Source organism: Micromys minutus (assembly GCF_963924665.1).
Source record: "Micromys minutus genome assembly, chromosome: 20".
Taxonomy (NCBI): domain Eukaryota; kingdom Metazoa; phylum Chordata; class Mammalia; order Rodentia; family Muridae; genus Micromys; species Micromys minutus.
Window position 1 is genome coordinate 25,118,095 of NC_137955.1, and position 26,495 is coordinate 25,144,589.

At 35.0% G+C, this 26,495-nt stretch overlaps 1 protein-coding gene across 3 annotated transcripts in view; it reads right to left on the reverse strand.

The window, feature by feature from the left end:
- Nucleotides 1-26,495, reverse strand: part of NIPBL (NIPBL cohesin loading factor) — a 163,722-nt gene that overhangs the window by 46,941 nt on the left and 90,286 nt on the right. For all 3 annotated transcript variants that reach the window (XM_080933721.1, XM_080933722.1, XM_080933723.1), the window contains 8 exons: nucleotides 25,307-25,933; nucleotides 17,428-19,035; nucleotides 9,265-9,447; nucleotides 4,771-4,968; nucleotides 4,580-4,651; nucleotides 4,407-4,496; nucleotides 2,709-2,812; nucleotides 1,463-1,549 (listed from right to left, as the gene is read on the reverse strand). In XM_080933721.1, the coding sequence (XP_080789847.1) occupies nucleotides 1,463-1,549; nucleotides 2,709-2,812; nucleotides 4,407-4,496; nucleotides 4,580-4,651; nucleotides 4,771-4,968; nucleotides 9,265-9,447; nucleotides 17,428-19,035; nucleotides 25,307-25,933 (2,969 nt within the window). The remainder of the gene's footprint in view (nucleotides 1-1,462; nucleotides 1,550-2,708; nucleotides 2,813-4,406; nucleotides 4,497-4,579; nucleotides 4,652-4,770; nucleotides 4,969-9,264; nucleotides 9,448-17,427; nucleotides 19,036-25,306; nucleotides 25,934-26,495) is intronic.

Below are 26,495 nucleotides of genomic sequence, written 5' to 3' on the forward strand. Positions count from 1 at the left end.
CATAATTTTTATTTCATGTAGGTTACACGGAGATCATATTTTATAACTATTTTCTCATAAGATAGTTTAGTGCATGCATTAAAGATAGACATTTATGTATATGTACATGCATGAGAAGTACATATACATCAAAGTGCTAAATAAGTGCTTATTACTAGATGAGAATATGTTTTATTATGTTTTAGAAATTTCAGCAGTAAATATACCACTTTTGTAATCAGGCTGTTTTAAAGACAGACTGTCCCTACACAGCCAAGACTAGCCTGGAACTTGTCATCCTCTTGATTCAGACTTTCAACTGATGGTATTATATACACATCACAACAATTTCCAGCCAGACATAAAAAATAAACTTAGCTCACAACTGTCCACAGATTTTTATGTTTCTATTAAATGCCTATTGATATCTATGCTCGTATTTATTAATGTTAAAAACACCAAGAGTACATGTGGCTTGTTAAGTCTACTACAATACTAGGTAGAGAGTCTAAACACTTTAGTCAAACTACTGCAATCTATTTTGATACAACAATTACTACACTCAGATTTCGGTTGTAATTGATACTGTCTTTATGACAACTCTTTCTGCATGTGTGTACATGTTTGTAGGGAGGGGAGCATGAGCATGTGTGCTTTTGTCTGTGGAAGCCTAAAGTTCGTACCTTCCTCCATCATTCTCCATTTCACTTATGCTGAAACCAGAGCTTGTCAAATCTAAATAATTTCATTTGCCATCTTACTAGGAATGCCTATCTCTCTTCCTAGAGAGAAAATTACAGGCAGCCAGCAATGCTTGCCTGGCTTTTATGCTGATTCTGGGGTTAGCACTATGGTTATCATGCTTGTGGGCCATCCATCTCCCCAGGCCTATGGCAACACTGCTAATACACAATTCATATTAGTATCATTAAAAGTGAAATTCTAGAAGAAATGTTAATGAATGTAATAAGTAATATGTGGTAACAAATTTAAATGAAATTTAGAATTTGCTTAGTTAGTAAAAGTGGTTTATGAAAAAAACCTTAATGCATTAAAAATGTGCTCTAGTTAGCTTTAACTGTCAATTTGAAACAGCTTAGAGAATCCTGAGAAGAAAGTCAAGTAAGTAACCATCCTTATCATGTTGGTGAGTAGACCTGTCAATGACAGATGTAGGAGGACCCAGCCCCTGTGGACATACCATCTCTAGGCATTGGTCCTCGGCTGTAAATGGAAGCTAGCTAAGCAAGAGCCTATGATCAAGTCAGTAAGCAGTTTCCTTCATGGTTTCTGCCTTAAGTTCCTGCTATGATGTCTCTCAATGATGACCTGTGACCTAAAGTGTAAGAAGAAGTAAACCCTTTCTTCTCCCCCAAGATGCCTTTCTTCAGTCATAGTATTTTTGTCAAACCAACATAAAGAGAACTAGGACATTTAACAATATTGGTGTAAAAGAAGTTATTAACACAGATTTTAAACTTACATGATTTAACAAAGTGGAAAGCTTTGATCCATCCTGAATATTCTTCTCCAATATATTTAGGACTTTCACAGTCTTATCAGTTGAAAGCTAAAAGGAAATACAAGTTGTTTTATCACTCATGGTAAAAATTTCAATTACTTGAGAAACAATCTAAATATTTTTCTTTAGGCTATCGAAAAATATAACATTATCATTCTTTTGAACAAAGTTTCCTCTTTAGAACCTCTACTCAGTTCTAACTTAAGAGTAATCATTGCTTTGTAAAGACAGATAGTTGAACAGTGTTCATGGCTCCTAGCTCAACTCATACCATAAATCCAGGCAAGCTTGGGTTTATTCTACTGCATGGCCCTCTGGTCTTTGGCAGTGACATTCAGCATGCATATAAAAACACACATACAAACAAAAGACTTTTCAGTGCCATGTTATCCAGCAGCTTTTTTAAAATTCAAAATGGGGAATCCTGAGTGATAAAGTTAGAAGGTGGCTGGGAAGGGGGACACACCTTTAAAAGCAGCACTCAGGAGGTAAGGGAGGCAGATCTCTGTGAATTCAAGGCTAGCCTGGTCTACACAGTGAGTCAGGGTTACACAAACACACCTTATCTCGAAAAACCAAAAAGGTTAGGAATGGGAAAATCTAATCATTTGATGATTGTTATAGCCTAGAAGGATAAGTAAGCAATGTAGACCAGGAAACTTAAAGACCCAGAGTACTACTTCTGTACTAGAGCCTAGTTAGAAGGGGACGGGAACTGTATCTGCATACTTGTCAGGCAGTAATGGGAGGGTCAATGGTAGATGATGAATGCAATGGAAGGCCACCTTTGATGCTTTGCCATTCCATCAGTGGAATGAGATGCTCCTGGGAAACAGGACTGACCAAAGCCTACAGCAAGGAGGCTACAAATGTTAACAGCAATTAACCAAGCACTGCCACATTCTATCAGCACACCCAAGCCATGTTACTTTTACAACCACAAAAGTTTAGTACATGTGTACACTTAATAATGTAAATATTTGGGAGAGTGAAGTTACCATTCATTCTTCTATTGATGCATACATAATTTAGTTTAGAATAATCTATACTCCTCTTACTAACAGATTTTTCTAAGATTCATTCAGACTCTTAGATGTGAGTATTCTTTTTAATATGTGCTTAACTTTGTAATTTACCCTGAAAACTTTAAATTAGTTTCACATGCCATATATTAAGAAAAATGTAAAGTTTTACTTTGCTGAGATACCTTGTCCATTATACCCATGGCTTTAATTTTAGCAGATTCACTCCCAAGTTCATTAAGCTGATGTTTTCCTAAAAGCAGTTCCTGAGGAATTTCATCATCATCACCTGAAAAATCAAGCCAATCAAACATTGTCATGTTAAAAAATAGCTAAGGCTGATTTAATTAATAAGTTTTAAAAATAAAATTTTGATTGCATATATAAAGAACCCTAATTGGTTTCAGAGAACTCTGTAAATCACATGTATACCATAACCAAAGAGAGCAGGGGTAAAACTAGAGTTCTAAAAGGGGAAGACAGGTAGCTATCCTGTCCTTACTACTGTAGACATAATGCTGACACCTGTCAGTCACACTCTCGGTGGCAGGAGGCTGACTTAAATGATCTAAGTCAACACTTTCTCATGCCTTCTGGCTTCTGTATGAGTTCAGCCCATAGGGTGCTCCGCTAGAAGATCAGAAGGAGAGGGAAGTCAAGCTATTTATACCCTCATTCCTTCCTTCAAGGTCTCCTTACTATGCTCATCCAAAAAGAACTGCTTCTTCCAAGATACAATATAATCTTTTCCTACTGAGTGAGTTTTGGAGAATTCTCTTTATTTAATTCTTTTGGGTAAAGGGTCAACAGACAGCTCCATGGCTATTAACCCTAGGTTCTGGCACTATCTTCTCAATATTTATAGTTACATGTTTTTATAAATAATAATTTCTTTGGTAAATAATTCTTCCCTACAATATCCTAATTTGAGAAATCCTGTTTCTATTTTTGGGATTCTATATTATATAGAAGATAATTTCTTAACATAGAATTTTTTTGGAAAGATGAAACAGATATTCCAAATAATCAGAATGAGACTTTGATTATACTTCTCAAAAATACTTTAAAAACAGTCAATATACCTTTGAAGATGACTTTATAAAAAAACTACTACCATCTGTACAACTTTCATATACACATTAATGAAGTTAGTATATGATGCCTTAGAGTAGGTGAAGCAATATATATACATTTTTTTTCTTTCTTTAGTTTTCTAAAGATAAAGGGTTTCTCTGTGTAGCCCCGGCAGTCCTGGAACTTGCTCTATAGACCAGGCTGGCCTCCACCTCAGAGATCTGCCTGTCTCTGCCTCGAGTGCTGGGATTAAACGCATGCACCACCATGCCTGGCTCAATCAAATATTCTACACAGTATTCTTAACATACGATGTTACATTTACAGATATAGTTTACATCTTATCAAACTATACAAATATATTATTAGCTATACTGAACTTTAGCTGGTGTTGTATTTTATTCTATTTTAATTTATATATTGTATTATTTGTTCTTCTACCAGGGCTCAGGTTGGATGTATGTTTGCTCCTAATGTCCTTACATATTACATAGCTGAATAGTACAATGAATGAGTCGATGAATTAATTTCAATGTCTGCAAGTTTCTCACTACCAGGGGCTATCCAGAAATCACACAGAGGAATATTTCCTGGTGCCACTAGGCTGTGTGGCAGTGTTCTCAGGACCAACTTGGAGCTTCTGTTTTGCAGTAGTTTTTGTTTGATAACATGACTCACACTAGATTTCAAGTTTTTTGATAATGTAAATTATGACTATTTTTTTACAGTATCTTGCAAAAAAAATAGACACAAAGGTATAAGTAAAAAAAACAAAAAACAACAACAAAACCCCTGTAAATTAGTTTTACCAAATGCAGTAAAATCCATATCTTCTAAATTATCCAAAATATTCTCTATTGAGGCTGTAAATCTTTTAAAAGTTGAAGAATCCATCATTTCTGCAAGAGAGAAAAAAAAAATTGTGCTCACATTCCAAGTAGTAAGTAAAGCTGAAGCTTAAAAAGCTAAATTAAAGTGTTACCTTCAGGTGTTAGTTTTGGCTCATAAGCTTTCCTTTTCTTTTGTTTTTCTTTTTTCTTCATTTTTCTAGCAACTAAAACAAACAAAAAGAAACACTGAAATGCAAGAATGATACCACAATAAAATGTTCTTCAAAGTTAGAAAAGGAAATTGAAATTGGTTTTAGAGAACCCACTGGAACTGATGAATTACCCTCACTAAGGCTGGGAGGAGGAGAGTAATCTTCCATATCAGAATCTGACGGACTTCGGTTTCGGTAACGGCCACCACCCGAACTCCTCCTTCCGTCATGTGAGTGGCCACTTCTCCTATGATCCCCAGAGCTTCTTCTGTCACGCTCTTCGTATTCCCAAGCTTTATCGTCATCTTTTTTATGCCGTTTCCTAGAGGCTAGAAGCAAATCCCCATGACAAATAATTTACCTCACTTTAAAAGACTGTTAAAAGTTGTACTTTACAATGAACTACAGCTTCATTCTGTCGGTCTATGAATGTCTGAGCCATTCGTCTATCCAGAAGATTAAATTATGGTATAGAAAGGATTACCATGAATTTTAGCATTATGGAATCTAAAACTAAAGATTTGTACAGGTCAGCTTGCTAATAAACCAATAGGAAGGCTTTGATAAATGAAAACACAGTGTACATTTCAGTGAAAGGTTTCAGAACATCAGTAAGAAGTAGATGTAAAGTTCAGATTAATTAAGACTTATAAAACAACCTTTATTTAGAGTTTTGGTTAAAAAAAACAACCACCATATATATATATATACTTTTTTTCTTTCTTTTTTTTTTTTGTGGGGAGAAGGGTTTGGGAGGGGTGGGATAGTCAACTTTTGAGATAGTGTTACAGAATATACGTGACCAAATACTCCATTAATTAACAGCTAAGTTATACCTACAACTTAGCAATAAATTCCAGAGACTCTGATGACCTAACATCACAAACCTACAGAGATAGCATATATCAAAACTGCAAACACTAACACACTGAGATAATTCTCCAACATTGGCATGCTAAATTCATGGAAAGTTTCTAAGCTTACGCATGCTCCAGAAGCATGTTTATATTATGTTACCTTCAAAGTTCCCCCCACCGTTAGAAAGTTTATATGCATCCTGTTAAGATCATCAATACTGACAGGAGGAGCCTCTGTGGCAAAAAATTTTATTTGACATATCAACTGATGTATGAAGTTGAAAATGATTCTGAACTTTAAGAAAGGGTTACAGTTCAGTATTTAAAAATGACAGTTCTGCAGTGAAACTTTGAGGCAGTGCAAGGGAAAAATACATACTACACCTGGTCTCTGGTGTAGGCACCACCAGTTAAAAACAAGGTAGCACTGTCCTACCTTGAGATTATTATGACAGTAGTTAAAAATATTTATTTGTTGTTATTTTATATGTGTGTGTGTGTGTAGCTCAGAGGCAGCTCTGCATAGTTGGTTCTCCCATCCCACCTTTTATGTGGGTTCTGGGGCTGATGCAGGTTGCAGGCGTGTATGACAAGTGCCTTTTCACTGATGAACTATCTGGCTGGTCCCTATACCAGTTACTACAGTAACAAACTGCTGGTGACAAAGATAAACACTCTAGTCTGTTTATTTTTTTAACCCTTTCCTTCCTCTGATTCCTACAATGAGGAGTCATTAGCCTCTTAAACTTACAATGAAGCTTAGATTTAAGGATGTCAATCTGGCTCAAACACCCTATTTAAACGTCAAAATCCCAGAATTATTCCTATTCATGATCTGGTTTCTCTCCTGGTACTAAACTCCAGTATGGACAGAAAAGGGTAATTTGGTATTAAAAGAGTTGTTATTGAAAACAGATGTATATGAGTGAATATATTCAAATCTTCAATAGTTTACTTCATAACTAGGTGTGAGTTTGGTTTAGCTATAAACTATGTGAGGAGAGGCAGGACCTTCTTAAGTTTATAATTATGGTATGCTCACGAATACTTTTTAAACAACTTGTTTCATTTATTAGAGAGGAAAGGGGAGAGAGATTCACTGAGATGGGTCATGTGTTTATATAATATTCACTAAACATTTGCAACATTTCAACAGTTACTGAACTGTCTACCAAATAAGGAACTCACAAAGTTGCTCAGAATGAGACATGCTATATAATGTCAAGTACGAGACCTTATGATTATGAACCAAAATTACACAATTTTACTCTTTCTATATTGTAATTAATTAAATCTATATTCAGTCTTCAGTTCTATCACTAGAAATCCTTGATAGATCTTGTGGTTATTAGAAATTATACAATATGCTACACTCGTCATTCTCTAGAGGCCTTACAGCATCTTCCTGGCCCATTCATTAAAGTTTGGGCAGTTTGGATTAAAAGAGTGTAATAACCCCACAATGTTTATAATACACTGTGTGTTCTACAAGGTTAGCACCATCCCAATTAGTTGGCTAGCTTGTTAATTTCTCTCTTTCTCACTGCTCTAGAAATAGCAGAGGAAGGATAGGAGCAGAAATGAGATAACACAGAAAGTATGATTCCGAGTTCTTTACCTCCCCTTTCTGAATTTTAGTGCCCCTAACCCATTTCCTTCACCTTCCTTTCTACCTTTTCCTGGTACTAGTGACCTTATTTTTGTATTCTGGTTAAGTTCATATCTGTTAAGTTCAACTTTCAAAGACATTCTTTGGTTATTTATTTACAAAAAACAACACTAGTTCCTTAATCCTCAGATTTTAGTAAACCGATTTGATTAAACTTGAGGGAAATCCTAAATTCCACAAAGTCTATCTCAAAGCAACATAATTTTTCCAAGTACTGTTCACATGATACTTTTTAGTTTTGTACTGTAGTACAAATTTTTGGTTACTATTATAGCAAATGACAATTTGTTTCTTTTATGTTAACTACCAACTAAACATCTTTCAACACTCAAATCAGTAGATCCTTGTTTTTTATGCTTATCTAGATTGAAATAAACCAAGTAAAACAGTATACTATTTGGGCATCTTTTTAAAAAACCTAGAGAAAATTTCTTTTCTCATAGCAGAAGTTGAAGCCTAAATACTCTCAATAATATTAATATCAGTTTTCAGTACACCTGGGCACAGCCACAACGGTGCCCATGGCCTTAGGGTGAGGCTTTATACTTCCATGAAATGAGACAACATCTCTCATAACAGAAAAAAAAATTGTCTCTACATTGACGACAAAGGTGTGGCTCAACTTTCCCTATTTCACAGTTAGTGGACATTTCTGATTATGTTACTCTTTGCTTTTATTATTCAGTAATTTCATAATCCACACCAACTTAGCAATGCAAGCAGTCACTCAAGCAGCTAGAGAAGAAGTGAAATTTATAATGAAGCTGCAAGTAAGGAATTTAGAAATGGTGAAAGAGTAGGGGAAGAAGGAGTAGACAGACATGCAAATAAAAGGAACTGAGTTTTAGGGCCAACATGCTTCCCTTTGTCTTCTTACTTTCCAGAGCTAACCATATATCCTTATGTCACCAAAATGTTTGATGGTAATTAAAAAAAAAAAAAAAAACTTTAGCCATTTTCATATATTGTATTGTTAATACATCTCATAATAATACAAATTATAACAATCACACATGTCAGATTATCTTTGTTGTATATTTCAATTTTAAAACTTTGTTCAGTATCATAGTCTACTGCTCTAGCTGAAGAGCTCACAGTTTTGAAAGGATGAGTAAATGAACATTGATTAAAAACTTTGGAGGAGGTGAAGAGCTTCCATCGGCAATATACACTGAAAAATGGCAGCATGCATCTGTCCTTCCTGCCCTTGCTTGTCACACCTCAATCTACAGACACTAGGTGGAAAAGGTAGAACACACTGGTGGTCTTCCCACTTCTTTTGGTCATTATGACTAAGTCAGTTGGCACACAAGTGAAGATCTCCCATAGTCTGTTTCCACTGAATGCCGTTTAAGTCAAACAAGGTTGCTGACCCCTCTTGGCTAGGCTCAATTCTCTTGCTCCAGAAGAAGGAAGATAGGGATAAAAGAGAAGAACTTTTCAGTGGACCAGTAGGAAGACAGGCGAGGTCTAGCAAGTCTAGTGCAAAGACAGGTGATCACAGTGTTGTAGAGAGGTAGCTGTGTACTGAAGAAGCCAGCTCTGGAAAACAGTGAAACAAGGGAGGAAGTCCAGGACACAGCTGGGCAAACGGAGAAGCCAGGTCCAAACCACACAGATAATTCACAATGTGGCTAAGCCATTCATAATTTAGTGATAGTATGGTTTTAATATTTCTTTGTCTGGCTATCTCCTACGTGTCCTTCCAGACTCAAGTGTCACCTCTTCCAGTAAGCACTCTGAACCCCCACTGACATTGATGCCACTGTGCTTGCACAGCACTGCATCGACTGTTACCATCTGTACCATTCTTACAGACCCCCCCACACACTGAGACTGTGAGACAGGGGTCACATTTCCAGTACAGGTTAAATACAAATAGACACATAGCGGGTGTTTTCTATTACTAATCACAGCTCATCTAAATTTTTTCTTGGTGCCAACTGAACTCATCTTTCATACAATTTTAAAGTATAAAGAAGAAAATCTTGCTATACTAAGTTATTAAGAATTAAGGTAACTGTGCTCTTGTTAACCCCCAAATTATGATACACATATTAATCTGCCTTTATTCCTAAAGACAGTTAAATGATACTTACATTCAAAAGCTTCATCACTATCATTATCTTCATCTGAACTGATTTCAGCATATTTTGGCTTTTCATTAACTGTGCTACGCTTGCGCTTGTTCATTTTCACACGTTCACAAAGTGGCATGGTAGACTCAATTTCTGCCAGGAGTTCAGGGGGCAATTCTTTTAACACTGATTGATCTATACTACCTATTAATAAAAGGCAAGAAAAAAATTTAAATCTGAAGATAAAAATTTTAACCAAAGTAGAATAAAAATAAATCATTTTACAATTATAACTTAAATATTAACCCTAAATATAATAAATGTGTGTATATATAGATATATATAATTATATAACAACTTTAAAAATTGACTTTATTATTGTCAAACAAATAACAAGAACTAATGATACTGGCCTCTTGTCCATGTTAGGTAAGCACCGCCCCACTAATTTATACTGTCACCCCTATGTTGCAATCTTCTGTAGGTCTAGAGCAGGCCTCCATAGCCTGAAACTGATGCAATCTTCAATACACATGGTAAGACGGTGGTTGGGTAAGAGCTTTGTACATCTCTACTTGTTACTGTCTATTTGAGAAGCAAATTAGTACCTTTAGCATCATAAAGAATTTCCTTGTAATGACAAAACGGTGAACATTTATTAAATACAACAGAAGTTTATAAAGTAGGATCAATACATCAAAATAATTAAAAATAAACTTACAACTGAAAATAATAATAAATTCAAATGTTATGAAATAGTTTCACATTTTACAATAGAAGAGTAATGACAAAAACATTCAATCAACAAATTATATTAAGAGTCATTACACCTTACCATGTAAACCTAGAGACATAAGCATTCATACAGTTTCTATGAAGAAAAAGTTTGTTAGTATTATTTTGGCAGTTTAAAAATAAAGTAGAAATAGCAAACACTATTTTTTCAAGACAGCTTATCTGTGATGACTAATAAAGGTGACAATTTTACCTAACTTTACTTACCTATTGATGTTGAAGACCAGAATTGATTATCTTACATAAAAGATTTTATAAAATGGAATCAAATAGTTCTTTACTGGTTTATAGCAGTAAACATTAGTAATTGATAGCCAACATTAACACTACCTCTTGTAATGTGGAAGTAATAATGCTTATATAAAAGAAAAAGTCATGCCAGAAAAAAGTAAGTATCAAGATATATTTCCAAGTCTCAAGAATCTATTAATATTAGTTAAGCCACATAAAGCAACACTAATTTTGAGAATACACCTGTTGCTGTTCTGAAAGCTTTACTCAGTATCACAGGGCCTTTAAGTCTTCTGCTCTGCTACCAAGACAGCAGGGAGTTGGTGTAAACACCATACTTATTGACTGTGGGGTTGGCAGAGGCTCAATTAGGGACTCAAGTCTTCAGTGAGTGCACAGGGACAAGACAGTTCCGAATACTAACTCTCGAGGTCACAAAAGGCTAGCTCAATGAATTGTTGATATATGTTTGAGCACTAACTTGAGAAAAAATAAATGCAATAGAAAACTGGGAGAAAGACTATATTCTTTTGGCACGAGGCTCATATATTGAGTCAAAACTAAGTGAGTAAAATGTTAGTGGCCAACAGTATAATGATAAAGAGTATATGTTCATAATTCACGTCACAGAGCAAGGTCTTAATTTAAGGGAGAGGGACACAGCAACAGTGTGTAAAGTTGCCTTAATTTTGCTTAAGAACATAGAGGTCTTGAATGCTGCCTGGAAACTGAACTTTGGTTCAGAATTCTAACCCTGTCCCCTGCAAAGAGCAAAAAGACCAGCTAACAGCCATTTCTCTGTGGCTGTCAGATGAGCTATTAGGGAAAGCTGTGCAAGTGTGCTCTTCTGATAGTATCTAAGCAGCACTCCTGAAAGTAATAGAACTCTGTAATCTGTTAACTGGTGAGTCTTCTTTGTAATCTCCTGGTATTTTTCTTTATTTATTTTTATTGTTAGTAATATTTATTCACTATGTGGAGTATACATGCAAGCAGGAACACACATGCCATAATGCATGTGTGGAGATTAGATGACAACTTTATGGAGTCTACTTTTTTTTCTCTACTGTTTTGGTTCCTGGGTATTGAACCAAGCTTGCCAGGCTTGGTATCAACTACCCTTACCTGGGCAGCCATCTTATCAGTCCCATACCCAGTAATTTTCTAGTACTGACGAATAAGCTAGTTGGAAAATTAGGTTTATAGTTGATCACTCGCTCATTTATTCATTCATGCACTCATTCATGCATGCATTCATTCATTCATGTAACTATGTAGCTCTGATTGGCCTGGAGCTTGCTTGCTATGTATATCAGGCTGGTCTCCAGTTCACAGACATCCAACTGCCTCTGTCTCCCAAGTTCTAGGATAGCATGCACCATCTCACTGGGAAGTTTTATGGTTCTGAGATTATTTTTAGTAATTCAGGCTCTGCTTCCAAGTTCCTTATGTGTATATACCATCTTCTGACCCCTGCTCACTCAGACTCCACTAAAACTGTAAATAGTGTTCAAACTCTTAGGCAATACCACAGTTGAATATTTATTCAATAAAATAAAAGAGCCACACTAAAGATTTTAGTTTTAGCCACTATAACCTTAAAATATCCTCAAATAAGAAAATACAGAGAAAATAGATCACACTGAAAGATAACTACAAAGATGGTTGGTACTGGAATAGCAAAAGCTTGCTGGCCTCTCATCCCTGTTGTATTATACTTAATAAAATTAAACAAATGATGGCTATTGTGTTGGTGGAATCATTATATAATCTACAAAGTCAGGGTCATTACAAAATCATCCGCTATTGGGGGAGGGGGACCATTGAGCATTCAAACCAGTATCCTGAGCCTGTCATGCAGGTCTTAGTGTAAAAAGGCTTACTTACTAAAAACAGACACTGAGGAATGAGTTTACCTGTACCAACTGAGAGAGTGCTAGTATACATGGTACAGGCAAATAGAAACTGAATAAAAAACAACCCAGTACTAGTATTATGTTAGTTTTAATTTTCATACCAGCATTACAAAAGACTTCAATGCTGTTGCCAAATTACTACATGAAAGATTGTCAGAATATGCTTTCTGGTAAGTAATGACATAAATATCAAGATTCTACTCAAGACAGAAAAGTAAGAGTTATGGTCCTACGACCCTTTTTCTGTTGTGTACTTATACTGATAGGAGTAAAGTGTAGCAGGAACTTCCTAAACATACAATACAATATACACATAAAGACATTTAAGAGTTGGATTAGATAAATTTAGTAAAATTGGATTGGATACATTTCTATATATAAAGTATAGCTCTTATTACAACATTCATTTGCTTTGCACAACTGTACAAAGCAGAAGAAAACTGGTTTCTCATTTTTGAAGATAAATGTGTTAAGCTTTGAAAGGTAATCATTACTCAAAGTTTGAATACCATTACTTCTAGTACTATAAATTTATATAACATAAATTTAAATGAGAATCTTAAAAAACTGAAACATTTAGAAGCCAGAGAATTTTGGTGGGGAAGGTAAAAAGGCCTATATTTAAAATACCTATTTTATTTATATTACAATATTAAGTAAGTACTTACTAACTTAATGTCTGCATAGATTCTCTAGCAAGATTACCTTAGTTTTATTTAGATTTTGAGAACTTGCTGTGTTAAGGATCTTTCTAAAATAGAATAAAGTTTTTAATGAGAGTTATTTGCTGACTCTTCCTCTGTCATCAAATATTTGATAGCTAATTCTGATTTATCAACTAACTTGACAGGTTCTACAATCAGCTATGAGACAAGCCTCTAAGTAGAACAGTGAGGGTTTTATTTAGTTTAGGTCCAGGATGTGTGTGTGTGTGTGTGTGTGTGTGTGTGTGTGTGTGTGTGTGTGTGTGTATGTTTATCTACCTACCTAGCTAGCTACCTAGCTACCTAGCTACCTATCTATCTATCTATCTATCTATCTATCTATCTATCTATCTATCTATCTATCTGAGATTAACTAGACTAAGTAAGTATGAGGTGGGAAACCCTTCCAAATATTAGTGGGAACATTTTCAGGACTTGGGTCCTGGACTACATAAAAAGGAAAGGCTAAGTGGGTACCAGCATTCATTGATCTCTCTCCTCCAAGAAGGCTATGATGTGACTGGCTGCTTTAACTTTTTGCTATGTTGACATCTCTGTCATGATGGACTTGAACTATTCTCTTCCCTCTTAAGTAGGTTGGTCGGAGTATTTATCACAGCAACAAAGAGTAACTAAGACATACAACTATCTCCACATGTTTGAGAACTCTTGAGGTAACTTGAAATATAAAATGGTTACGTAGTAAGAACACCTTTAGTACATGCTCATGTAGTAGTAAAATTGAGCCTATTGCCTATATCAACATTTATGCTGGTAATTACTGATATTAAAAAGTGTTAAGGACTATGTAAAGCATGTTGGTTGATCATGCCGCTCTTAAATGATCATGTTTTATCACTACTTCTTTATTTGTAGATATCCTGTATGTAATATGATAAAACTTAAAAAAGAATTTTTAGTATTTTTTATACTGATATAAATATAAGACATTAAAAAGTTTCTCCTCAGTATCACAGGGACAAAGATAATGTTAAAAAGGAAACAGGATGACATAGAACCTATTGTATAATGACTACAAATCAAAACAAGGTTCAGAAGAAGTGACACAAGGAATAGGAGTAGGTTTCTTTGGAATGTAACAGAAGTCCTGAAGCTGACAGGACAAAGAAAGTTATTACAAAGTTTAGAAAATAAGAATTTGGCAACTAAGTAGCTCTTGTTATAGAGTTTGTAACAAAATAAAAGATCAACATATACCTCTTTTTTGTTTGTTTGTTTTTTCCAGACAAGGTTTCACTGTGTAACACAGGCTGTCCTGGAAGTTGTTCAGTAGACCAAGCTGGCCTCAAACTCAGAGTTCCCCTTGCCCAAGCAATCTGCTACCCCCAAGTGCTGAGATTAAATGGTATGTACCACTATTGCCTTGCAAATTAAATATTTTTTTTGCAAATTAAATATTTTAAGGATAGATTTTAATGGCTTTTTTCAACAAATGAGAAGTTAATAAGAATTTTTGTGCTAAGACAAAATTAACTGTAAATGTATTTTAGCAATATCCAAACTAATTATTTTATCTTAACTGTGCTTCAACTACAAATAAGAAAACTCAACAATTGTGTAATTGTGTTAGCTTAGGAACAGATATGCCACTGAAACAAAAGATCTGGATTCTGAGTTATAACCCACACTCCCTGATCTAATATGTTGCCTGGAAATAAATCTGAGGACTGAAAGATATTTTTATCAAAACTAAGGCAAGGCTGCAGTATGGTGCACATCTTTATTGACAGTACTCAGGAAACAGGGCAAGTAGATCTCTGTGAGTTTGAGGCCAACCAGGCCTACCTAGTGAGTTCCAGGACAGTCATGGCTTCAATAGTAAAACCCTGTCTCAGAAAACAAACAAATAAAATATCCCCTAAATTCTGAATATTGTAATTTCAGGTCTATTAAGATATATACACACACACAAATATCCCCATATTTACATATATATTACTAACAGGTAGACACCTCCTAGTCTATTTCCTTACTAATAAGAGACATGCATTAGCATTAAAAAGATGTGAAGAAACTATGTAAAATATTGCTATTAACAGTTTGGTGTAGCCCGTCCTCTTTCTCAACAAGTGCCTTTGCCCTCTGAGTCTTTTCACTGGCCCCATAATATATATTTTTTGCTTGTGTTGTGTTTTTGAAAGTTTCACTATAGACTTTTGGCTGTTCTGAAACTATGTACACCAGGCTGGTCTCAAGCTCACAGAGACTCTTGCTTCTGTCTCACTTTCTTTCTACAGGATCTCTTGGTCTAGCTCTGGCTGGCCAATGGCTTGCTCCTGTCTCTGATGCCCAGGTGCAGAATACTGGGATCACAGGCTTGCACCACCACAACCCACCTCTATACACTTAATAGTGCTCTTTAGCAGCTGTATAAGACTTTGTTAGAAGAGAGCTTAAAAAGCGAGACAGCTGACAGGAAGAAGGGGTAAAAAAGATGGTCTAGATCAAGGGAAGAAAATGGGTCACCACTTTCTTTCTAACTTTTCTATTAAAGTATATATCATATTAGTGTGTGTGTGTGTGTGTGTGTACCTATATCGTGTGTTTGTTGGCATGCTGGCCATAGTATTCGTGTACAGGTAAGAAGATTTGTGGACTCAATTCTCTCCTTCCAGATTCATGGAAATTCTGGGACTCAAATGTCGGCTGCCAGGCCTTGGCATCAAGTGCCTTTATCCTGAGCCTTTTCACTGGCTTTTGTTCATTTATTTTGTTTTTGTAAAAGAGGTTCTCACTAAATAGTCATGGTTGGCCTAGAACTCACTATGTAGATCAGGCTGGCCTAGAGCTCACAGAGATCTGCATCTCTACCTCCTTAGTGCTGGGATTAAGTGCATGTACCACTATACTCAGCCCTCAAACTATATTCTTTATAAGTACAAGATGTCCCCAAACTTTCACTGAGAAATATTTAAAGAAAATCTTCATTTAGCTGAGCATAGTGGAACACACCCCTAATTAATTCCAGCAACTAGAGGCAGAGGCAAGTGGATCTCTGGGTTCAAGACTAGCTTGAGTTTCAAAGTGAGTTCCTGGACAGTCAGGGCTACACAGAGAAATCTTGTCTGAAAAAACCAAAACCAACAAACTACCACCACCACCAACCCTAAACCAACAACAGATTCTATCAAACAACCCGACAAGCTTCATTTACAAGAAACAATTTTTGTGCCAGTCATCTATCCTATACCTCTTTTTATTATTTTAAGAAGTAATTGCAGAAAGACAAACTCAAGCTAAACGATTAACACCACCTTTTAGTTTGTAGTTCTGACTGCTCTAACAAAACCTAGATGGGCACAAATATCAGTGATTCAGAAAGTAATCTTTGTTCCTAAGGAATAAAACAGCAGTAAAAAAAGTGAATGTTTGATACCAGTCAAGTAAAAGTAAAAACAGATGAGATTTTTGTAATACTCTTCCTCTGAAGATAAGCTACAACTATGTTACAAAATAACTTGTTATGATCATACTGCAGTGCTACACAGTTGAACTTTTTGTAATGATACAAATTTTCTCTATCCCTGCCAATCAATACACATGTGACTACTGAAAAACAGATTTCAATACTTAATTTATATTAATTTGAACTAAAACAACCAAAAGGCTACTGACTACTGGACAGTAATTATGGAATTCATATACTAGTTAAGTTTTAAGTGAGGGTCACAGAATGGAAACCTAAAATCAAACAAACTTTGGCTTTACTGCCTTCAAACTATAATTTATTTAGATTACATTATTAGATCTCACCCAGACTAAGCAGGTCTTTTGCACATGGCACCACTAAAACACTATACTGTAAATACAGGTATACAAACTGTATACCTTAATTTTCTTCATAAACTGCAATGAAATTCTCATTTAATTTTAGTTGGGTTACTTGAGAATTTAATTCAGCAACCATGCAAAGACAATACTAACTCCACAAATAACAATTTAAACCAATTTAAGAAGTAAACACTACTCCCAACCTTTTTGTATTTTTAAGTTATAGAACCTATTTTCACCAGAAAATACATTATATTATTTTATATATAACAAAAACTTAAATGATTCAACAATAATGAAATCATAAAGTCTGTAAGTGAGGAAACAGTACAAAACAATCAAAAAATATAAACCTGATCTTTCATACCACGTGTAACTTTACCGAGACAATAAAAATAAAGTGCTTCAGTGGACGTATCTCTATCATCAAAGTACCTTATTAAAGCTAAATATGTCTACCACAATATATCATTCACCTGATTAACAAGTAATTTTCAGAAATCCCTGAAAGAACAGAGCATGTCTTTCTAAACCCAGAGAGAAGTAAAACTCATGACTATCATCACTAGTTCAAGTATAGGTGAGAAAAAACAATTTACTAAAAAATTTTATATAGTCCTGAAAAAAAAAACTATTGTTTTATTTAACTGCTGCATTTTCACGTATCAGCTTTTTTGATTTTGTAGATGCGTACTGCTTGTATTTAGCAAAGTTAAAGAATACTATGACAGTGGAAGTATTCTTACCTTTATTTGACTTTGATGGCTTATTCTTGAGAGACTTAAGGGAACTTCTTGATTTCTCCTCTCTATCTTTAATTAGCTTCTGGACATCATCCAGCGATAGTTTTTGCAGAACAACTACAGGCTTAGCTCCTTTGTTTAGATCTTCAACTAATCCCATTTTTTCTACTTTGTCTTTCTGCTCTCCTTTCATGTCCATTTTCTTAGTTTCCTGAGTTACGTTGCCATCTTTATCCCTCTTGATTTTTGGAATGACAAAATTTTTCAGTGCACCAGACCTCCCCCCCAGCAAGTAGCTTGGAAACTCAGCCTTATTATCAGTGTGCACTTTATTACTGTCTACTTTACTTCTGTTACCCTCTGTCCTTTTGTCATCTTTACTATTTGGTGACTTAAAACCAGGTCTTGATTTATTAGTATCTCCTTGTTTTACACGAGGACTGTCTGGTCTTGATTTTTGTTCCCCAGAAGATCTGTCCCGTGCGTCCCCTGATTCGTGCCTGTGTTTTCTTTCTAGCTTTTCAGTTTTTGAACCATCTGATTTAGTGCTATGTTCATTTCTACTAGAAGATCTCAATGTTTCTGGTCTTCGAACCCTTGACTGATCACCCCGATGTCGTTCTGACTCACCCCTGTCATCTGATTTTTGTTTACTATCATGGTCACGTCTTAGTGACTCGGATCGCCCATCAGGTCTCTGCTTTAAGACTTCAGCTCTTTCTGATTTTAAGCGAGGTGAGTCAGATTTGATATCCTGTTTATGCTTAGACACATCGGGTTTCTTCTCTGTTGATGGCTTTCCAGAATCCCTCCTATTTTCATGCCTATGTTTTGGGGTTTCAGGCCGGCCTTCACCTTTCTGCTTTGGAGTCTCAGGCCGGCCTTCACTCTTTTGCTTTGGAGTCTCAGGTCGTCCATCACCCTTCTGTTTTGGGGTTTCAGGCCGGCCTTCACTCTTTTGCTTTGGGGTTTCAGGCCGGTTTTCAGCTTTCTGCTTTGGGGTTTCAGGTCTTGCTTTTGTGTTTTCTGACCTGGTGTTGTTTTGTTTGTTGTCATTTGGTTTTGTGTCACACAGTCTATTTTCATTCTGTTTAGGCTCAACTACAGCGCTCTCACTCTGTTTGGACTCTGTCGTTTTGTTCTCATTCTGCTTAAGTTCTTCTGTTTGGGTCTCAGTTTTAGTTTCTAACTTACTTTCATTTGATTTTGACTCCCCCAGCTGGTTTTCATTTGGTTTAGATTCTGATAACCTACTTTCATTTTGCTTCATTTCGCTTTTTGGAAGCTCAGGATCAGACTTTTTTTTAGGAGTCTCAGGATGGTTTTCTGGTATAGACTTAAGACTTCCAACAATATCTTCCTGAAGAACTGAAATGGGTGCATCATTACACTGTTTGGTTTCTTCAGGCTTTTTAATGGAATCTGAATCCTGAGTTATAGAAGCCTGAGAGTCCACTCTTCCTGCCTGATGAAGATCAATGCTAACCATTAATGCTGGCCTTGACCCATTTCCCGTAGAACCCGTCTCCTGAGAAGCTGGTCTATTACCTCCTGTAGCACCCCCAGCCTCCTGTGGGTAAGAATCTTGTTTTCTTTTTTTCAAAGGCTTATCTGAAATTTAAAGATAAATATTCAATATCAGTAACAGACAAATTCATCAGTAACAAATTCTTATCTTACTAAAACCATTTTTAATAAACTTTTTCCAATGTATTGAATACAAATATAAGTATGCAGATATAAAACAACATGGATGACTACTTTTAAAACTTAAGTTTTGAGAAGATATATATGTATACTTACTGAACTTTGATAATTAACAGAGAACATAAAAAAGAATTCAATAGCATTTTTGAGAGTGTAAGTACAAGAATACAAATGAATAGACTAGAACTTCTAACACACAAACACATGAATTTATGTTTATATATAAGACCTAAGGTGTTTTTATAAGACTAGCTATTAGCTATATATTTTCACTTAAGATCATTTTAATTATTAAAACAATTATGAGTCCTAAATCTGCCAAATACAACTGGAAACACATCTTTTACTACATGAGAAACATGAAATCTATGAAACAGAAAAGAATAGGACTAAAAAGTAGATAAAAGGAGTTACTTTAGACAGGAGGCTAACCAAACGCTCCGATTTTGCCATTAGGCTTTAACCTACATTCTCCGTCTCTGGGTGTCAAGCACACACGAGGAACTTCAAAGCTAACATGCAATGACATAAAGCAGAATAAGGACGCTCTATCCTGCGCTCAGAGGCATGGAACAGGTATATATAACATATATATATATATATATATATATATATATATATATATATATATATATATATATATATATATATATATATATATTAGCCTGGACTAGAACTTATAGTGTATGTAGCCCAGAGTGGCCTGAACTCTGGGTCCGCCTGCCTTAGTCCCCTGTGGGAGATTCTAAGCATGTGTTTTACTTTACCTTTTAAAGATAAATCTTCCTTTGTGCAACTTCAATAGGCAAAAATGTCTTTAGGCTTTTTTCATTCTAGTGGCTTATATTATTAAATACAAGGAAAAAAAAGAACTACAGTGTCCTGAAATATGATGATGCATATATACTAACACATATCTACTGTCTGATAGATTGTGGAGCACTTTTTAAAAGCAGCTGTGCGTTTCTCTGTCTGCTTGATTCTATCTTTAACTCAGAAGATTTCTGGTTCACTGTCTATGAACTGAATCTCTAGTTCTTAGGAACAGTTAGATTTATAGTACCTTGTGGATTCTGCATATTCAATTTATTTGCCAAACTTCTTAATTATGTTTTAAAAGTCATTACTAGTCATTATTACTTTAAAAGACAATCTCTAGGTTCTCTGATAATAACTATCATTGGGATATAGCACTTAATGAAAACAGCATAACAAGGTGATCAGTGAAAAAATCACTGTAATGGAATAAATCATGAAAAAAAATTTTAAGGTTGTAATACTTATTTTATATACCTATTTTATTTACCACTGTTTTATTCTCGAAAACAGAAGGATCAGCTCATTCCAATTTAAAGTCTAGTTGACTATAAGGAAAAAGTACTTGGGGCTGAGACTGTCTCAGAGGAAGAGTGCTTGCCTAGAATGCAGATCACGAGCTTGATCTCCAGGGTCCCTAAGCATACTCTGCTCTTTCTGTCACACAGAAGTCAGACCTTTATCTGTCACACAGGCTACACTTCTAAAATAATAATAAAATGCGATGACTCTCATCATTACACTGTTCTCCCAAGTCCCAAATACCCTTTCAGGTAATAGTGTATTTGAAGCCTTTTGCATCAATGCCTAAGGAAAAAAATTCTCAGAATACAAAAGTTATGATTATTGAGTCTCTTTAAAATATCACCATGAAATTTTTAATCCTGTCACAGAGCACATGAGACAATGGCTACATTAACCAACAGAATCTCTTATTAAGCTTAACCTCTAAACCTTTATGACAAAAACAGAAACATTAAGATTTCTATATTTTCAAGGCAACAGACTTTGTAAATGTCATTAAAATAGTAACTTACATATATTTCAGAACTAATATAATTAATTCAAGGTATCTGGTATTTTGCTAAATCTGTGTCTCATTCTTTGGTGCACGCAAGCGTGCACGCACGCACACACACACACACACACACACACACACACACACACACACACACACTAGCAACCAACCAACAAAGAACCCAACACATGTTTTGGAAATAAACATTAGCTTAGCAGGTTTACCTTTAAAGGATTAAACACACACACACACACACACACACACACACACACACACACACACACACACACACTAGCAACCAACCAACAAAGAACCCAACACATGTTTTGGAAATAAACATTAGCTTAGCAGGTTTACCTTTAAAGGATTAAACACACACACACACACACACACACACACACACACACACACACACACCTACTTAAAAGGGTTTATGGATTATTAATGTCATTTGAATTTACCTTCTGTTATAAAAACAAAATTTTGGCAAATAAGTTATTTCAAAGAAATTTATTAAAACTACAGAATCTATGAACTATAACAAAAGACACAAATTGTATATAAGCAATTAAGTAAGACTAAGAACAATCTTACTTTTTCTAGCATAAAATAAAAATCCTGCAGGTAAAGAGTGAGATCAACTCTCTCTCCCTTTTCTGTCCACTCCTCCTCTGATGCTGGCCTCAATTTCCTGCCTGGCCTAATGAAATTACAGTTATGGACCACAAAATAAGGTCTGAATTTTTCATCTTTTGAAAAATACTACACTTTTTCTATACAACTAGCAAAAGTATATCATTGTTGCAGGGAGTTAGGAGACAGGAGAAACACTAATTTTCTGTTCAGGGTCTGATTCCTTCTCCCTTAGGTTTACCTCTGTACAGAGGCTCTGAATGTGGGCAGCTCTCTGTTGTATCTTCACCTGTAAAGTCTTTCATGTACAGGCCATCTGGAAAGAGTGATTTTACTATTCAGGACACTGAGTACCTTTAATTGCTCTTCAGAATTAGGTATCTTAACAGTAGCTATCAGAATTCACCATAATTCTGAAGAAAATGTATACAAAAGGAACTTCAAAACCATTTGTCACCTAATTGTGAATATTTAAAAAATAAGACCAAACCTTTAAAAAACTTCAACTTCTCAGGCTTATAAAAAGAAAAAACAAAAAACAAAAACAAAAACAAAAAAAAAAAACCACCAAAAATCAAATTATAACAGTTACTAAATATATTTTAAGTAAAACCCAAAAGCACTTATGGCAGAGAACACAGTAGCCACCGGGACAACAATGCTCCACTAAACAGCGGCACAGGCCAGGCCGCTCACGGTTCCTCTCGTCTCACATGTCAGAACCGCTATTTCAAAAACTAGCACGTCATATAGTCTGACTATTCCTTATCTCAACTGCATGGGACTAAAGCAGTTCTGACTTTGAATTTTTCAGACTTTTTATGTACTTACTAGCTGATCTCAAAATATAAATCTCAAAATATAAAATTTAAAATGCTCTGGAGTCTGTATATTTGATGGTAATGTGTTTTATATACAAGAACATTCTAGATTTGGGGGGAATTAAAAAAAGATCAAAGATACTCAACCTATACTTTACTTTTTATAAGGGCTACAGTTCAAACATCTTAACATATGAAAAATGTTAGGAAGCTTGGCTATTTCTTACATTTGCTGACATGAAAAACAGACCTAAGGAAAAGATAAAATACAGAAACATAAACCAAGGAAGAAAAAGAAAGCGGGAATATTGAGCACATGAAAAATGGATACAAATCAGATAGGTCATCCTAGAAGCCAAAGTCAATGCACAAAATTACAGATGACACAAGCAGGAGCAAGACCGATTAAAAGAAACATTTCTGGAACAGTGTAACATTAGGTTGCAATTAGTCTTCCAGCGTATATTTTTATGAATGTCCAAAGAAAGAACATAAATACCCAGCAGGTAGAACCAGGTAATATTATAAAAGTATAATTCAGGTAAAGTATCTAAGACTAATCTATTTGTATTTTTAAAATTTACAGTTATCAGCTTTTATTCTTACCTATAAGATATAAATAAATCTGGGTTTGTTTTTTTTTTTTTTTTTTTTTGACAGAAATCTTGTTCCATAACAAAAAAATGTCATGGCAAACAACTTAAACACACAGTGCCTTAGAAAGGGCACATAACAAAATTAGACCAGACAAGTAGTTCATGTGTTCCTTGTTTCCAGTGATACAACAAAAGTTCTCAGAGCCAATTCTAGAATACATTCAGAATCATTTAGGATTTAGTCTTAAAATCAAAATAATGGTAAGAAACCAATTAATTTCAAGAAAGCATTGTATATTTTCAGGGTTCACTGGGCAGGATCATCACTTCAGAAGAATAACACTTTTATTTATAATCTTACCTACAAGACTGGAACACCATAATCATTTTAGGTAGAACTGGCATCAGAAAACAAATTAAAAATGACAACTGTGACATGAAGTAAGACCTACTTAGTACTTAGTCACAGGATGTGCATGAACCTTCATTAAAATGGTATGCTAGCTTTGTCCTGAGTTGCAGTAACATTTGTTTTAGCCATATAATCACAGATTATGGAGAAAACTATTTAACTCAAAGTAAAATACATATTACAATTTTCTGGAAAATTAATAAATTGTAACTGATTTGTTTTATTCTCCAAAAGAAGTTAAGAGTATAAAGTATATTAAGAGGTGAATCCTACCTAATATAATTACCTTTATTTTCACTCAACTTTTTAAAAATATGTGTGTGGATGTGTTGCTTGCATGGTATGTCTGTGTACAAGTCTGCCAAAGTCAGAGGCGGCAACAGAGTTATGAAGGAACTAGAGTTCTGAAGGGTTGTCAGCCTCATGTGGGTACTGAGACTCTGAAAGAACAGGTAAGTTTAACGGCTGAGTCGCCTCCATCTCCTCTGCTTTTGTCTGTGTGTGTCTGTGTGCTCACATGTGCACAGGTGCCTGCAGAGGAGAGAAGAGGGCACTGGATCCCCTCAAGCTGCAGTTACAGCATCTGTGTGTGCTACGAACCAAACTCCAGTTCTCTGTCAGAACAGAACGCGCCCTTATCCACGGATTCATTCATTAATCATTCCACTTTGAAAATAAAATCTCTGGTTTCAACAAATATAATATTATAAAAATACAAAAAAGGTAACAAAGTATTTGCCATATTTTTTTGTTCCTGTCAACAATTACCAAAAATCATTTAAACAATTCCCCAGAACAGAATCTGCCATAACAAAGGTTAAATGTCACATAGGAATTAAGTTCTCTACTACTATTTTTGGTCAGCCAATCACAATTTTGAATATTTGTTGCAAAATTGTTGCAGTAATCACAAATTTTGTGTAGGCCAATATTATCAAGAAGTATTTAATAACGTAACATGCACACAGTTTTATAAAGTCAGAGAGTACAATGCACATTACAACCGATATTGAAACCCATATTACCGTCTAAAGTAAAAAAGAATCAGCAATACTTTCTCTTTAACAAAGGCTTATGACCAAAGCTTTCAAAAGGTCAGGAAGAAAAACCAAAACAGACTCCAGTTTTCTAACCAGGAAAATAAAGAATTTATGGCTTCTATTAAGATTTACCCTGCAAATGTTATCGTGAAATAATTTATAAATATATACCGTTTGTTCTCAACAGTGTTAACAATTCAGGGTGACAGGAGAGCTAACACACACCTTCAGCAAATTTCATAGACTAGATAGTTATTCAGTCACAGGCCTGTCACACAGCAGATTGGCAAAATGATCTCCATTCAATATCAAGAAATAAAATTAAACCACAAAGCATACATTAAGTTTGGATAATCAAATGTACACATACATTTTAAAATATAAAACTCATAAATTTGTAAATTGTATTTGTACTTTCAGTAATTTGTGTATCTTGCTTAAAACTTTTAAGGGATTTTGTCAATAGCATTACCAAATAATTACTAGAGACTTATATAGGTGTACCTTCAAACCATGTGCTACTATATACTAGTCTGATAAAGGGAACATTTAACTGTATTCATCATCAAAAAAATCTTTCAACCTTAGGGTTTGGTATTTAATATTAGTTGATAATATAAAAGTTGATTTATAATATTAGTTGATAATAATAAAGTTTAAATTAAAATTGATAATATATGGTTACAGAATTATCAAATCTGATATAGATGCTTCAGACAGTGAATGGAATTCATACATGAGAAAAGAAATAAGGATTAATTATTACTATAAGGATTATTATTATAAGGATTAGTTACACATGTGCCCAGAAGCCGAAGTGGTAAGAAGAGATGTCTTACCTTTATCTTGAACTTCCTTTGAGAAGCGCTCCCTTTCAATGGCTGATTCTCTCTCTATCCTTTCAATTTCTGCCAATGCATCCAATTCGACTTCGTCATATATCGGCCCCTGTTGTGATACCTGTTGCTGATTCTGTACTACAGAAGTCTGTGGTTGTTTTGTAGCAACTGAAGTGTTCTGTTGTAAAACAGGCACTTGATTTGCTGGAAGGAATGCTGTTTGTTCTTGCTGCGACAAACATTGAGCAGCATTAAGTGGGCGATTTACGTCCTGTGGAGTAATGGGTGTTTTTGAAGTCTGTCCTGGATACTGCACATTAAAAGGAATATCATTTTCTGAAACATTGCTATTTTCCATACCAGATAGCATATCCTCTTGCTGGTCCATATCTGAAGATCTTACACGAGAAAGTCTTAACGTAAGTTTAGTGGAGTCCTTGGTTGGAGAGCTAATTATATCATACATTGCAGCTTTCTCGTTCTGGTCTTTTTCATCCTTGCCTAATTTCATTTTCTTTTGCTTTTTTTGTTTTCTTTCTGGAGAATCTAGCAAGATATCTGGAGGAACATCTCGAGGTGATGAACAAGGTAAAGACTGAGACTGTAGAATTAAAGGTGGCCTTGACCCTACAAAAACAATTCATAGAAATGAGCAGTTTGCCACTTCACATAGTAAGCGCTAACACAGTTAAATTGAATCAAATATTGAGAAGTCATCTAATCCCAGGTACTTTGGAACTGCAGCTTGAACTACACAAGAGACTTCACAGACCACCACTGCACTTTTTGAGGCAAAGACTCATGCTATCTTGGCTGGCCTCAACTTGCTAGGAAACCAACCGTGACTTAGACGTCCTGATATTTCCCTCAGCTCTCTAGTGCTGAAATTACATGTATATACCACCATACATGATTTTTTATTTTTAAGAACATTCTCGAGCATTACTGCCACAATTTTGCTAAAAAGAAAGATGTTTACAGAAGTTAAAATTTCATAAGTTAAATAGTTAGCAAGCAAAAAAAGGTAAGAATCAGACTTTTCTGTCTGAATTTTTACATAGCACTGTGCTTTTTCTAATCAAAGTTTATGTGGTAAATTATCTATACCTTGGATTGCAACTATTTACCTTAAAATTGAATTAAAATGACTGACAACAAACTAATAATTTCCAAATAAAGACTATTTGGA